The following is a 15791-nucleotide window of genomic DNA, read 5'->3' on the forward strand; positions in this document are numbered from 1 at the left end:
CAGTATCTGGCCACTTGGAGTACCTCTGGTGTTGCCGCAAGAAGGTCCTCCGTTGTGCATGTGGAAGGGCTCAGGGTGCATTGCAGCAGGTGGTCAGTGGTTTGCTCTTCTCCACACTCGTATGTCGTGGATAGCCCCATTTCTTAAGGTTGACTCTGCCTCTCGTGGTGCCAGAGCGCAGTCTGTTCAGCGCCTTCCAAGTCGCCCAGTCTTCTGTATGCCCAGGGGGAGTCTCTCATCTGGTATCACCCATGGATTAAGGTGCTGGGTTTGGGCCTGCCACTTTTGGACTCTCGCTTGCTGAGGTGTTCCAGCGAGTGTCTCTGTAGATCTTAGAAAACTATTTCTAGATTTAAGTCGATGTGCTGGCTGATACCCAAACGGGATGAGCTGGAGATGTCTCTGCCTTGGTCCTTTCACTATTGGCTGCTACTTCCCGGCGGATGTCAGGTGGTGCAATACCGGCTAAGCAGTGTAATTTCTCCAGTGGTGTGGGGTGCAGACACCCTGTGATAATGCGGCATGTCTCATTAGGAGCCACATCCACTGTTTTAGTGTGGTGAGATGTGTTCCACACTGGGCATGCATACTCAGCAGCAGAGTAACATAGCGCAAGGGCAGATGTCTTTACTGTGTCTGGTTGTGATCCCCAGGTTGTGCCAATCAGCTTTTGTATGATGTTGTTTCTAGCGCCCACTTTTTGCTTGATGTTCAGGCAGTGCTTCTTGTAGGTAAGAGCACGGTCCAGAGTGACTCCCAGGTGTTTGGGTGTGTTTCAATGCTCCAGTGGGATTCCAGTGGGATTAACAGACTACTGGCTGTTAGGAATTGTGGGAGCTGACGCCCAGGACACCTGCCCATGTCTATTCTACAGCAAAGGATCAGAAGGACAAGAGAAGCAAACGGAACTCGCCAATTCCACCTCCAAAAGCGCGGTGTTACACCTCTACCCGTTTCCTATATCTGTGTTCCAAGCCAACCCGCGGCGCCAACGCTGCAGTTCTTTTTCCGGTCGGGACGCCGGAAGTGGTCGTATCCGTTGGAAACACGGCCTAACGAGGTGGTTGGAGCCAAGTTGGAGTAGGGTGAGAAGCGGGGGTGAGTTTTCGAAGGGTGTCAGACATTTTTCGTTGGGGAGGGCTGAAAGTTTGTGTGAATTCTGGAACTGAGGCAGTCGCTGGGAGGAGAAGCGACAGGGAGCTTCTTTCCTTTCGCGTGGTCTTCTATCCGGAGCCACGTTGGGTCCTTCTCATTATGGCGGTGTGGCCTCATCGTCCTCCCCTCTTTCTCTTCACCGCCTGCCTTTCCATCTAAAACTGACGGGATGTGTGTGTGTGTGGGGGGGGGGGGGGGGATCCTGCCCGGTCCTGTTTCCCAGAAGAGCGTAGAAGTAACTAGTTAACGCTCCTTAAGTTGATATACAAAGTGGGGCAACTGTGAGAACCTGCTCAGCAGTGGCTTGTACCTTATTTTGGGTGCCGTGACGGCAAGACTTGCTTCTCGCCTTCAGCACACCTTTGGGAAGCTCCCTGTCATCTATATGGAGGCAGGATTGTTTCCACTTTAAGGATCGGGGGCATTTCTATATCAGGAATAGGTTCCTTGCAATAAAAAGTACTTCAGAGTGGGATAGTAAGGAAGGATATGTACCTGAGAAAGCAGCAGCAACAATATTACTAGAGGCCCTTCCACATAGCCTTAAAATCCAGAATATCAAGGCAGAAAATCCCACAATATTTGCTCTGAACAGGGTCATTTGATCCATACTGCCATATATTCCAGTTCAAAGCAGATAATGTGGGATTTTATTCAGGTGTGTGGAAGCAGTCTTACTAACACTATTTTTGTTCCTGAGTTATAGATAGAATCATAAAGTTGGAAGAGACCTCATGGGCCATCCAGTCTTAAGAGATTCTTGGAGAGAATATCTGGATGAGAAAAGCACAACACAGTCTCCCCTTTTAAACAGAAAACAAAAACTGAGGAGATCCAGTGGACTCCACAAAAGAAACGACATGTCTCACATGTTCAAAAGATGCTCCTTTGTCGCTAGGAAAGTCCAACACTTTTTGGGCTTCAACATTTACTCAGATGTTTTGATTTGAACAGGAAACAGTTCCCGAGGTCTTAGAATCATAGAGTTGGAAGAGACCTCATGGGCCATCTAGTCCAACCCCCTGCCAAGGAGCAGGAAAATTGCATCCAAAGCACCCCTGACAAAGAAGGAGCCTCCACCACGGCTCTCACAGTCAGGAAGTTCTTCCTCATGTTCAGATGGAATCTCCTTTCTTGTAGTTTGAAGCCATTGTTCTGTGTCCTAGTCTCCAGGGCAGCAGAAAACAAGTTTGCTCCCTCCTCCCTCTCACATATTTATACATGGCTATCATGTCTCCTCGAAGCCTTCTCTTCTTGAGTCTAAACATGCCCAGCTCTTTAAGCCGCTCCTCATAGGGCTTCTTCTCCAGACCCTTGATCATTTGTTGCCCGCCTCTGGACACATTCCAGCTTGTCAAGATCAATCTGGAAGTTCTTCCTAATGTTTATTTATTTATTTACTATATTTGTATACCGCCCTTTTCAGCCCTCAGGCGACTTTTCAGCCCTCAGGCGACTAATGCCCAGGCCATTAACTTCTAGGTTCTACTCCCTCAGTTCTACTCCTGTCACCTCTAGGTTTCAGTAATGTTTCCCTCTAAAATATTTCCTCAAAAATTTGCATTTCTTATTCATCATCATCATCATTTAATTATTAATCACCCTCCATCCAAGATGCTCAAGCTAAAATTGTAAAGGATAAAAATACATACATACAGATATTGATAAAATTAACATAGATCAAAAGCTCTAGTAAAAAGCCAGGTGTTAAATGCTAGGGTAAAAGGCCCAACTCACGCATGGCTCTCATATAGGGTGGCAAGGAATTCCATAAGGCAGAGGCAGAAATAGAAAAAGCTCTGCGTCTGGTCCTTTCCAAGTGCACTTCTCTTGGACCCGGAATATAAAGTAAGTCACGTTGGGATGGGAGACCTCCAATGATGGGAGAATGAGAGACGGTCCCTAAGATACGATGGACCCTGGCCATAAAGAATTTTAAAGGTCAGAACTAGCATCTTATATAGACCACGGTAATCAGTTGGAAGCCAATGCAAATGCCACAACACTGGTGTTATATGGTATTTAATGGGCGTTCTTGTGAGTAACCTGGCTGCCGCATTCTGAACGATACGGAGCTTTCGGGTCGTAGACATCGGGAGGCCAACATAGAGGGCGTTGCAATAGTCTAGCCTGGACGTGACCAGGCATGGATGACTGTTGCCAGAGCCTCATCAGATAGGTAGAGTGCCAATTCATTTGTAACAATCATTTGGAATGGAAAGAAAACTTCCTATGATGCTCTAAAACAATGGTTCTCAACCTATGGGTCCCCAGGTGTTTTGGCCTACAACTTCCAGAAATCCCAGCCAGTTTACCAGTTGTTAGGATTTCTGGGAGTTGAAGGCCAAAACGTCTGGGGACCCACAGGTTGAGAACCACTGCTCTAAAAAGATCCTTGTACTCATAATTTGTTTCTTCATGCTCCTTCATATGCTACAGGAAAGGATGGGTCGTAGGAAATCAAAGCGGAAGCCTCCACCCAAGAAGAAGATGACTGGGACACTTGAGACCCAGTTTACTTGTCCATTCTGTAACCACGAGAAATCCTGTGATGTTAAAATGTAAGTTCTGCATGCATCTGAAAAAAGAGATCAGAAATAATTTGTTTTATGGCAATCTGCTTTGTATGCTTCAGCCATTGGCATCCCAGGCCCTCAAAAGGGAGGATTCATTTAACCAGGAATGCAAGATGCTTTCTTCTAGCTAGTATGATATTGCAGTAGTGATAATGACTGAAAAAATAATAGTAGTTCAACCTATCACTCAAACTGATTGCTTGTATGCACGGCACTCAATACAGTGCCAGAAATAGAAATTATGCAGTAGGTGCCCCTATCCCATCCACTGTTTCACTTTCTGTGGCTTCAGTGAATGTTTTTGGATTCATAATATGCTTTTTGTGTTCCAGGGACAGAGCTCGGAATACTGGTGTTATATCCTGTACTGTGTGTCTGGAAGAATTTCAGACCCCTATAACCTGTATCCTTTGACATATGTCCACAAGAATTAATTCTTTGAACAAAAGGAAATACACTTGCAGTGGATCAAAAGGAGGAAAAGATTTAGTGTTTTATGTTATCTTATTCTCTTTCCCCTGGGTGGAACTAGGTTTTGCTTACATGAGACTAATTTATAACATAGTATTTGATTCTTTTTGCAGACTCGGGTTTGATGAACCCTGTCCTATGGTAAGAATGTAGAAAATAAATTAAAGAATTAATGAAGCAGTCATGTATTCCTAACATAGTCTGTCCCATTCCACGGTGGTTAATCTTTTAGAACACATCCTCCACCACCTTAACCTGTAGAATGGGAATGAACCAAAAGTTCCACTCCAGTATCAATATGGGGAGTGGAAAATTGAAGTGGACTGAATGTCTAGCTGTGTTTTCTACTGTATTATTTTATTTACATTGGAACATTTGAGTCAATGTGTTGGTTTTATCTCTGTAAAACACAATAAGCAGTAGGGTTTAAGTACTTATTTTATGGAAACTCCAGGACAGTTGTGGAGACATTAGGGGGATAGCAATGGGAAAAGTATTGGCACCCTAACTTCAGCATAGTAAGGAATTTTTAAGTAGGAAGCACTTTTTCTTGACATGACCTTAAAGATCTTTCGGAACCAGTGGACGTTTACAGTGATTGGATAGATGCTTGTGAGGCAGCCAATCAGTAGCAACAATTGGAGAAGAATCTGCCCGACGTTGACAAACCTACATTTGGGGGGAGGGTGGAAGGGTGTGTGTGTTATATAATGCATTGTTACACAATGCATAGAAGATACAACTGGAGTAGTTGGGAAAGGATGGCTTTTGTGCTGTTTGTTTCTATTCGGTAATCTTGTCCCATTACATGTCTTTTGAGAGACTTTGCCTCTGGAATTAAGGGACTAAAGACTGTCAGTAGGACCTAGAAGAATTGGAAAGACTAGTAGATTTGTGAGCTGCTGCCTGGCCATTGGAAATCGTGCTGTACCAGACTGCATTGGCTATGGTCCGTCACATGTTGCTTCTCAATTTATAGAAAAGATTTCATTACAGCTTGGTTCTCAGTGATATTCCTTGGAATGTTGTGCTTCTTTGTGGCCATGATTGAACTTCTGTGTTTAGCAAGAAAGGATACACAGACTATAAGAGGAAATCCTCTTCTGATCCCATAATTCTTTGACATTTGATCATTGGGGCAATTTAGCTCTTGATTGGTTGTCTTCATTTAGGAAAGATCACAGTTGTGCTACTCCTGACAATGCCAGAAGAATATCATACAGTCATTTCCCTATCAACTTGTCTTTTCCTTTTTCTGTGCACATTTGTGTGCAGGAAGTTTCTTATTTTTGTACTATGCAACAGGGAAAGTAGAACTCCTCAGACTGTCTTTGGTCTCTGCATGGTGCAATGAAATTGCCTGCAGTTCCTCTTTGATTTTACTCTTCCAGAAGGGACTGTATCAAATGAAGATAATGTTCTTTTATTTGGAATTACTTATTCAGAAGCTAATTGTTTCCGTGACTAAGTCCTCTGTGTCACTGGGTATGGGATTTTGAGACTTCTATCATGGCATAATAAATGTTTGTTCAGAGGAACAAGCCAGTCTGCATTTTGGAAAAATTGTGCCATCTTTTGACAAATAGGTGCTTGTATTATGTACATAAGTGGAGTTGAATAGTCTATTATAAAAAAATCCTTCATCTTGTATGTGTGATTTTTTTTTTACTTCCTTTGCAGTGTACTACAACTTACTCAGTGATCATATACCCTGCCAGTTTGACTTACCTGTTCTTACCAGGCTTGTTTCCTAATATTAGTGTACCCACAAATGCCTAGATCCCAGCATCTTTGGCATATATGAATGGCAAGCTCTGAAGATCTCAACATGGAGATGGGTGGGAATGAAGGTATAATTCTGAATTTGGAAATCCATTCCTAGCTTTCCTCAGTATTATGGGGAGGGCCTTGATCTGCTTCCTGATGGTTATTCTGAGATCCCAGCTGCTGCTCTGTCAACTCTCATCCTTAAAATCCAAGGCAGGATGAATTCTGTGCTCTCTTGGAAAACAGATCCCTATATATTTATATGTAGATAATGGCCAAGGAATCAGTAACTGACATCTTGTTTTCAGTGTATTTAAGGAACTTCTGCTACAATAAATACCCCTTATAAATAAAGGCTATGCTGGAAATGTGGCCCTTATTGTTGGTGCTATATTGTGTTCCTTGCTGCTCTTTTTTGGTTGTTTGGCTTTGTCTTTTGCTGATTTTAACTATTCCACTTCATGGAGTGCTGTAATCTAGTTATTTGATGGTTCAAACGATAGTCTAACCCAGAGTTTCTTAAACTGTGGGTCCTGACCACAAACGGGATCCCTTTAGCTCAATGTTGGAGGTGTGAAAGGCTTCCTCCCACCCCACCCCCTTCCCCAAGTAGGAGCAGGATTGATGAAAGAGAACTGGCAATTAAGAGGGAGGAGGAAAAGAGAAAAGGCAAAGAAGGAGGTGGAGAAGGAACTATGCCAGTTCCTTCAGACATTTACTGTCCTCCAACTTTTTGTTGTTATTTTAAGGATTGAACCTTAATCTTCCTGCAGAGTTTGGTTTGTAATAGAATGGGCCTTCTGTACCCATGAACTCGACCACCCACAACTTGAATATATCTATCTCACCTTGACTTTGCCATTTTATATAAGGGACATCATTTTATTACACTCTTATATGTCATGGGATATGAGCAGCCATTGGTTTTGGTGTCTGGAACCAAACTACAGCAGATAAGGAGACCCATTGTATTTTACTTAAGGGATTTGATTGTTATGTACTTTGAAGTTAGGAATGCCATCATTGTTATTGCTGTGGTATTATGTGTCCTCCATATCCACAGATTTAAACATCTGATTTATTTTTTTAAAGAAGTTTGATTTGTATACCTATTTTATATACCTATATACCTGGAGACACACAAAAAAGTTTTGGGCAAAAGGGGTCTCAAGTTGAAAAGGTTTAAGAAGCCCTCGTCTAACCAAACTGGACTGTGGGGTTGCTACCTTTTTTCTCTCCTCCCACATCATTTGTTCATTAATCTAGTTGAAATATCAGTGTTGATTAATTCCTGATTACTCTGCTTGAGTGAATGGTTGTGCCCGGATGCCCCAGCAATAACAATATTGCCCCAGCAATAACATTGTTTGTAGCATCTTCAAGGAAACCTTGGGTAAGTTACCCTGTAACATGAGTAGACATGGTGTGCTAGGATGTTTGGGAGAATAACAAATTATGTTCGAATTATACCCTAGCTATCTGTAGTACAAGCTTCCAGATATAACTTGCTGGTCTATGGTTGTGATAGGATTTTTAGGGTATTAATTTCAATGGAGGACTGTGATAAGGCACTTAGGTTTGTGTTGTTCTTGCGTGGCCTAAATTAGGGATGTGTATCATACAACCATTATGATGTTTGGGGTGCAGTTCCCAGCAGCAGGAACCAGAACTGATGGGAGTTACAGTTCAACAACAACCAGAGGGCTGTGTTGATTCCTACCCCTGTTGTAGGTGATGCATTGAGAAATGTACATTTGTAGATGTGTTTTCATTCAGTTTTGGGTTAAGGCCGAAACTTGTGAGGCTAGAAGACAGGGCTAAGTCAGTCTCAAGGAGAGGGGCTTCTTTTCTCAAGCCTCAATTGTGCTCTTGTCTTGGTTTGGACGGCTACTACTAGCGGTGGTAGTTTGGAGAAGAACTCCCAAGAACCCACAGGCAGCACAAAAAAGGCAACAGAGCAGGTGCATTCTGAGGAACTTGCCACTAGGACATTTCTGTCTTCCTTTCCAGACCACATCAAAAGGGCCAAGTTGAGGAGCTAGCCCTCTAATACAGGATGAAGAACAGAAAGGGAAGATTAGTTAGATTGTATGTGGTTGTGGTCTATAGGCGCTTGTCCATGGGGAGGCACTAGAGGGGTTCCCACCTCACCTTTTTGGAGAAAATCTACCACTTAATGCCTGATCGGACCCCTGGCCTTTGACCTGTGGGGTCCCATAAGGCTCTATTCTGTCTCCCATGCTTTTTAACCTCTACATGAAACCGCTGGGAGAGGTCATCCGGAGTTTTGGAGTTGGGTGCTATCTCTATGCAGATGACACACAACTCTACTACTCCTTTCCACCTAACTCCAAGGAAGCCCCTTGGGTGCTGGACGAGTGCCTGGCCGCTGTGGCTGTCTGGATGAGGATGAACAAGCTGAAGATCAATATCTACAAGACGGAGGTTCTCCTGGTTGATCGTAAACCGGATCGGGGTATAGGGTGGCAACCTGTGCTGGACGGGGTTACACTCCCCCTGAAGTCACAGGTCCGCAGTTTGGGTGTCCTCTTGGATTCATCACTTATGCTTGAAGCCATTCATTTTCCGGTCCCAATTCAAGGTGAAGGTGCTCACCTACAAAGCCCTAAACGGTTTGGGACCCGCCTACCTGCGTCGTAAGCACGTTTGGTGGGGACAAGGGACAGTGCCTTCTCTGTGGTAGCCCCCTGACTCTGGAACTCTGTCCCCAAGGACATCAGACAAGCCCCAACGTTGGCAGTCTTTAGGAAGAGTTTGAAGACCTGGCTGTTCCAGTGTGCCTTTCCAGAAAAGAAAACTCCCAGCATCGTGTCCCAAACGCACTTTATTAGATTGTCTGCACATCACACCTACCCTAAAATCCTTATATTTCACCTGTCATGCCCAGCACTTTTAACTTTATCCATTACATTTGGTCCGGCCCTAGTATTAATGTGTTATGATGTATTGTTTTACTGTTATTGCTTTAATGTTTATTGGTTTGCTTTATGAGTTTTATTGTTTGTATTTGTTATGCTGTTGTTTTATTGAGGGCCTTGGCCTTTGTAAGCCGCACCGAGTCCTTCGGGAGATGTTAGTGGGGTACAAATAAAGATAATAATAAATAATAATAATAATAATTATTATTATTATTGTTATTATTATTACCAGCCAAAGTGTTAACCTGAAGGGTTAATTAGTCAACAGGATGTTGAGGTTCTGTTCCACACAGCTATCCTTATATTATACAACTGATCTTATAAATTGCATCAAGGAGCGAAATACTACATTGGTTTGCAGGTTCTCACGTTGAGAAACAAGCTTTATCCTAATCCACGCAGCCCAGCCTCATCGGAGAACACGATTTCTGTTGCCTCTTTAATTCTTTTCTGCATGAATTGCCATTCTGTTACCATTGTACACAAGGCAGCTCTCTTGTTGTGGGCGGTCTGTGACAAAATGTTTTCAACAAATCAGATTAGGAACAATAGACCAAATTGGATACTCCTATCTACTTGTTTGTTCTGTAGTTAGTAGTAATACTACTCTTTTGCCCTTCTTCGTAAAGCAATAGTTGCTTCTTCAAGTCATCTGCATTAGTTTTCTGTTAACCTCAGCAAAGACCAAGCTGGTTAAAAACCCAGGATCACAGAACATGAGTGCCAATCAGTGGAGCTTGTTTGCTGAGCGATTAGACTGAGTAAATGGAATGAGAAGCTGCAGTTGCCTCATCACCAAGGTGATTTATTGGCACTTTGGGCAGAGCAGTTTAGGACAGCTATGTGGCCCTTCGCAGCCAGCACTAGTTGCTGTGCAGCCTTTGTCCTTTGGTACTCTTGTTCCTTGAATGGAAGCTACAGGGTAAATAGCATGGCCAGAAGTGTCATCCACATTATGCTAACAGTTTTTAACATTTTATGTTCCTCTTCTGCAGGGGTCATGGCCAAGTATCCAAGCCATTTGGCAACCAATGACTAGCTATTGATCTGCATAGAATTATATAGTTCCACTAGCCTTATGGCTGATGTAATAAAAACTGCCAAAAACTAAAACTAAAGCTAGAGAACAAAGTGCTCTTTACTTTTGTTCACCCATTGAAGGATAATGGCTCATCTGCTACGGGTTCATAGGCTGTTTTCCTCCTGTATTGTGTGTACAAAACAGAGGAGAGAAATTGGTTCTGTCGTGGCACTGGTTTCATTATTAGCAGTATGGCTTTTTTCAATCAAATACAATTGCTGATCTCAAACTTGCTGAGTGTCTGACACAGTGATGGGCAACCTTTTGAGTTTGGTGTGTCAATACTCGCTGAAAAACCGAGCATAACTCAGGTGGGGTGTCACTTTGAGAAAAAAGCCATAATTTCATGATATTCATAGTTTAATAACAAAAATATATTATTGAAATATATAACTGTATTTAATAAACCAAATACTAATTATTTAACTTACCTGTTTTTTCTATAATGCCATATATCTCGGCATTATAGAAAAATGCTGGTGTAGGAGCCGAGATGAAATGTCCTTCTTGGAATGCGGCCCCATCTTCTCTGTATGTGGCCGCATGCGGCTGTGTGTCATTGAAAATGTCAGTGCTTACACACGTGTCATAGGTTCGCCAACATGGGTCTGACATCTTCCTTATGTGAAAAGTCTGCTGTTTTGTAGTGTTCTTTAATGTATTGTTCAGCCAAAAGAATGGAGCTTATATATGTAGTAAGATGGACTCAACTTGCTTTAGCAGCAGCACTTTTAGAATCTGCTATGAACTGAGTATGTTCATCATCGGTGCTAAAACAAAATGGCTTTTCCACACATGGTTACCAGGCATAAGAAAAAACACACTGCATTCTGACTCATAATTGGCCCATGAAGTTCTGTGTTGCTTTTAAGCTGACACAACAGCTTTATCCCAACAGGTGGTTGTCAAATTAAATATGGCTTGACTTGTTTTGTACTTATTTTCTGAAACCTGCTCAGCAACAGATTGTTTTAAATCTGTTTGGTCCCCTAAAAAAAAAATCGTAAATTGTATCAAATCTACTCATACACCACTTTTGCCCATCTAGAGTCTTAATTGAACAGAAACTTCCTGTAGTTTTAATGTTTTAACTACAGATACAAGGATTGAACATTTGCTCATTTTGAAACAGTAGATCATCTGCTGTTTTCAAGTTCTGAGTGTATTCAGAAGGCCGATTCTCTCGGTGGCGCAGTGGAAGAATCCATAGATAGACTCGTGCGCCAACTGCAACCGTACCTCGGGAAGGCGGATCTGGCCAAAGTGGTCCACGCCTTAGTCACCTCTAGACTGGATTACTGCAATGCACTCTACATGGGGCTGCCCTTAAAAATGGCCCGGAAATTTCAGATGATCCAACGGGCGGCAACCCAGATTGTTAACTGGGGCTCCTTACAGGAAGCGGTCAACCCTTCTGTTCAAGGAGCTCCACTGACTGCCATTCATCTACCGGACCCAATTCAAGGTGCAGGTTCTTACCTACAAAGCCCTGAATGGTTTGGGACCCGCCTACCTGCTTGACCGCATCTCCATATATTAACCCACACGATCCCTTCGATCATCCAGAGAGGCCCTGCTTTTGATCCCACCAGCATCACAGGCGTGATTGGTGGGGACGAGAGAGAAGGCCTTTTCGGTGGTGGCCCCTCGACTCTGGAACGCACTCCCTAAAGACATCAGACAGGCCCCAACTCTGGCAGTCTTCAGGAGGAGCTTGAAGACGTGGCTGTTCCAGTGTGCCTTCCTGGAGTAATGATCTCATAGCACTTTGTCCTCCAAAGCACTTTACATTTCTTTAGGTCTGCTAGTACGCCCTTCACAAACACCCTATCTCCTTTGGTCCAGGTCCCAACATTATTTCCAATTTTAACTTTACATTTGGCCTTCCCAATGTTTTTAATTTTGTGTTGTCTTAGTGATAATGTTGTATATTTTATGCTTATTTTTTATTTTTAACTGCTTGTGTTGTGGTTTATTGTCTGTATTGTTGTATTTGGGCTCGGCCTCATGTAAGCCAAACCGAGTCCCTTGGGGAGATGGTAGCGGGGTACAAATAAACTGCTGCTATTATTATTATTATTATTATTATTATTATTATTATTATTATTATTATAGTGGATTGTTCCCATCTCTGCCCAGAAAAAGGCAAGGAAGAATATGATTACATGGTGGTTGGTCTCTTATTACACAGATAATAACATAATTATCTTATTGTTGCTTTTAATACAGTCACATAGTTAATTGCAAGGTGTCTTCTCAGCCCTAGCTTAGGACAACCTTTCTAATATCTGATGCAGCTACACTATACTTGGCAGGACCATCTAGTCTCTGTTTAAATACACCCAAACAAAGAAAAAAGGTCACCTCAGCCCCACTCTCACTGTTGGCAAATATTTAGCCAAAAATTGCTTTCGTAACGTGTTCACCCACTGGTTCTAGTCCTTGCTTGTGAATATAATTCTGGTCTACTTGAACACCACTGTCAGGTCTCTAGACTGAACATATCCTTTTCCTTTTCCCATTGGATTTGGTGCTGATCTATTGTGTTAGCAATCCTTCATGGCTTTGTGCCATCAGCAGAATCGATCATCACCCCATGCATGCACCTTCATCAATTAATTTCTCTGAAGGTTGGGCTGGGCATAGGAGAACCCTATGTTTCTTGAGTAGACATATAGTTCTGGCCAGAAGTGTGAGAACCACAAAGTCCTCCAGATGTTGCTAAACAGCAAATCCCATTACAGTTTATTCTACTATGCAGGACTTCTGGAAGCTGCAGCCAATTGTGCGCAGAGGATGATGAGCCTTTAATTACTGAATAGAGTTGCTTAACTAGTTGTAGATTCACCATCCAGCTATACTATTGTCTGGTTCACATTTTACCATTGTTTCAAGAATATTGCGGGGATAATGTATTGTTGAAGGCTTTCATGGCCGGAATCACTGGGTTGTAGGTTTTTCCGAGCCATATGGCCATGTTTTGGAGGCATTTTCTCCTGACATTTCGCCTGTATCTATGGCAAGCATCCTCAGAGGTTTTTTGTTTTTTTTGTCGTGTCAGGAGCGACTTGAGAAACTGCAAGTCGCTTCTGGTGTGAGAGAATTGGCCGTCTGCAAGGACGTTGCCCAGGGACGCCTAGATGATTGGATGTTTTTATCATCCTTATGGGAGGCTTCTCTCATGTCCCCGCATGAGGAGCTGGAGCTGATAGAGGGAGCTCATCCGCCTCTCCCTGGATTTGAACCTGCAACCTGTCAGTCTTCAGTCCTGCCGTCACAGGGGTTTAACCCACTGCGCCACCAGGGGCTCCATCCTCAGAGGTAGTAAGGTCTGTTGGAAGTAGGAAAATGGGTTTATATATCTGTGGAATGACCAGGGTGGGACAAAGGACTTTTGTCTGCTGGAGCTAGGTGTGAATGTTTCAACTGACCACCTTGTTTAGCATTTAATGGCCTGGAAGTACCTGGGGGGGGATCTTTTGTTGAGAGTGATTTGATGTGCCTGATTGTTTACTCTCTGTTGTTTTGCTAATCAAGGTGGTCAGTTGAAACTTTCACACCTAGCTCCAGCAGACAAAAGTCCTTTGTCCCACCCTGATCATTCCACAGATATATAAACCCATTTTCCTACTTCCAACAGACCTCACTACCTCTGAGGATGCTTGCCATAGATGCAGGCGAAACGTCAGGAGAAAATGCCTCCAGAACATGGCCATATAACCCGGAAAAACCTACAACAACCCATTGTGCGGATATTTTCTAATGCCTTCCTGAAATCCATAGCTTTCCTTTGATCTACAAGCAATTAAATAAAAAGAGTTGACATGGTTGATCTTACCTGACATTTTTTCTGAAAGGTCCTACTAAACGATCTCGGTACAAGGCTAGGGAATTTTTTTATTTGGAGAATTGGTGTTGGGCTAAATGGAGCAATGGTCTGATCCAGTGTCTATTCTTTTTCTTTGCTTTGCCAAAAACACACATTGAGGAAGTTCTTCGGTAATGTTAAAAATATATTTTTTCTTTTTTATTGTGCCACAGTGAAATTAAGTATTCATTAGCAGAGGATTACAAACAAATACATCTGTTTATAAATTTGATTTTGAAGGGGATGCTATGTTTAGCTGTTCAGCATGCAAAATACTTTTAACTCAGGAGAGAAGGGAGGAGGAAGTTGAAGGGATTTAAAGACAGCTGTTTTCTTTGGCAAAACAGTTGACTTCTTAGTAGTCTAGTTTTTAGCATTTTCCCAGTCGCTGGCACCACATACCAAGTGAGAGCCCATGGGCAGATGGCTTTCTTCTAACTCTAGGTTTGTTACCAGACAAAACAAAAATATATTAGCTATTCCTGTTCTGATTTCATGCACTGGTGACAACATAGGCATGTAGATAAATACATTAATCCTAACTAGGGCTGTAATCCTGATTGATTACATACTTCTATCTATAAATAAATGAAATATATATGTATGGCTGTATCAGATGTAATTATAAATGAATTGCAGGTACCTCAGATAAGAGACATTTGCCCTTGCCCTGAAGGGAAGTTCTCTTCTGAAACTATACCTGTGTGACACATGCAGGTGTCTTATAAAAAACACTTTTTAGAATAAATGTGATGCTGTATGCAAAAATATGCATTTTTGATCAATCAAATGTTTCTTTAATCAAGCAATAGCCTTATCTTAAATCCAACTTAAAATGTGCCAGTTGGAGGAACCTGTGATTTCAGTGGGACTTACTTCACTGTATGTGCACTCTGGATTACAATACTAGACTTGAATTGAACAGCATTGGCTGCACACCAGGTGGTTTCTATCTTCACGCAAGGCACATAAATGTCGAGAAGCTGCTTTGTTTTTAAATGTGAATTAATTCCATGGCAACCAGTGCATCAAATAGTCTTATCTAGGGTTGTTTTCAAGTTTTAGACCTTAGAAATTGTAAAAGCTTTCTCAGCTTGTACGTAAATGGCTGGTTCTGCATAAAACTGGCCATCTGTCAGGGGTGATTTGAATGCAATATTCCTGCTTCTTGGCAGGGGGTTGGACTGGATGGCCCATGAGGTCTCTTCCAACTCTTTAATTCTATGATTCTATGAAAACTATTTGATAATTCAATATTTTTAAATTCTGGAATAATGCATGGATGATGGTAGAATTATAAATGTGGTTGTTGGCAAAGAATTTACCGGCTGAGAGTTGTTGGCAACTGAAAGGCAATCACAAGGGAGAGGGCCTAGTAGTTATGCATCGCCAAATAGTTGCTAATCCAAAGCACTACTCTTCTCTGTTGAAGCTCCTTCTGTGTTGAGATAGTAGCTAGCTATGCATCGCCAAATAGTAGCTATGCATCGCCAAATAGTTGCTAATCCAAAGCACTACTCTTCTCTGTTGAAGCTCCTTCTGTGTTGAGATAGATTGATAAATAAGTGGTCTGGACACTTTGTTCAAAAAGCCAACACTGCATTTTAAAAATATGGCAGCTTGTTTTCCAGGCATTCAGATTCTGCCTGAAAATAGATAAGTCGGCCATGGCTTGCATTTGCTTCTTCCTATCTATCACCCTCTCTCCAAATGAACTTTCTGTCACCCTTGCAATCTCTCCAGGCCTATGGATATGCACTTTGTACATACCCTTGAAATTTGCCATATATCCTTCTATGCTCTCTCTCCACTGTACACATATTCTATCTAAACAGGTCCACAATTTGCTTAGTTTCTGTGTTCTTGAAAAACCTTTTTTCATTTTGGGAAACAGAACAGATTGGAGCCTTGGGCAAAGTAGGCGGATGGAAAAC

At 42.4% G+C, this 15791-nt stretch overlaps 1 protein-coding gene across 1 annotated transcript; it reads left to right on the plus strand.

Annotated features, from left to right (window-relative positions):
* Nucleotides 1-989: 989 nt before the first annotated feature.
* On the plus strand, nucleotides 990-5850 carry ELOF1 (elongation factor 1). The gene is made up of 4 exons (XM_060763574.2): nucleotides 990-1098; nucleotides 3595-3716; nucleotides 4064-4134; nucleotides 4770-5850. Exons 2-4 carry the CDS (start codon nucleotides 3601-3603, stop codon nucleotides 4832-4834), a joined length of 252 nt encoding a protein of 83 aa, XP_060619557.1. The 5' UTR covers nucleotides 990-1098; nucleotides 3595-3600; the 3' UTR covers nucleotides 4835-5850.
* The last annotated feature ends 9941 nt before the right edge of the window (nucleotides 5851-15791 follow it).

Source organism: Anolis sagrei, chromosome 2 (assembly GCF_037176765.1).
Source record: "Anolis sagrei isolate rAnoSag1 chromosome 2, rAnoSag1.mat, whole genome shotgun sequence".
Lineage (NCBI taxonomy): Eukaryota > Metazoa > Chordata > Lepidosauria > Squamata > Dactyloidae > Anolis > Anolis sagrei.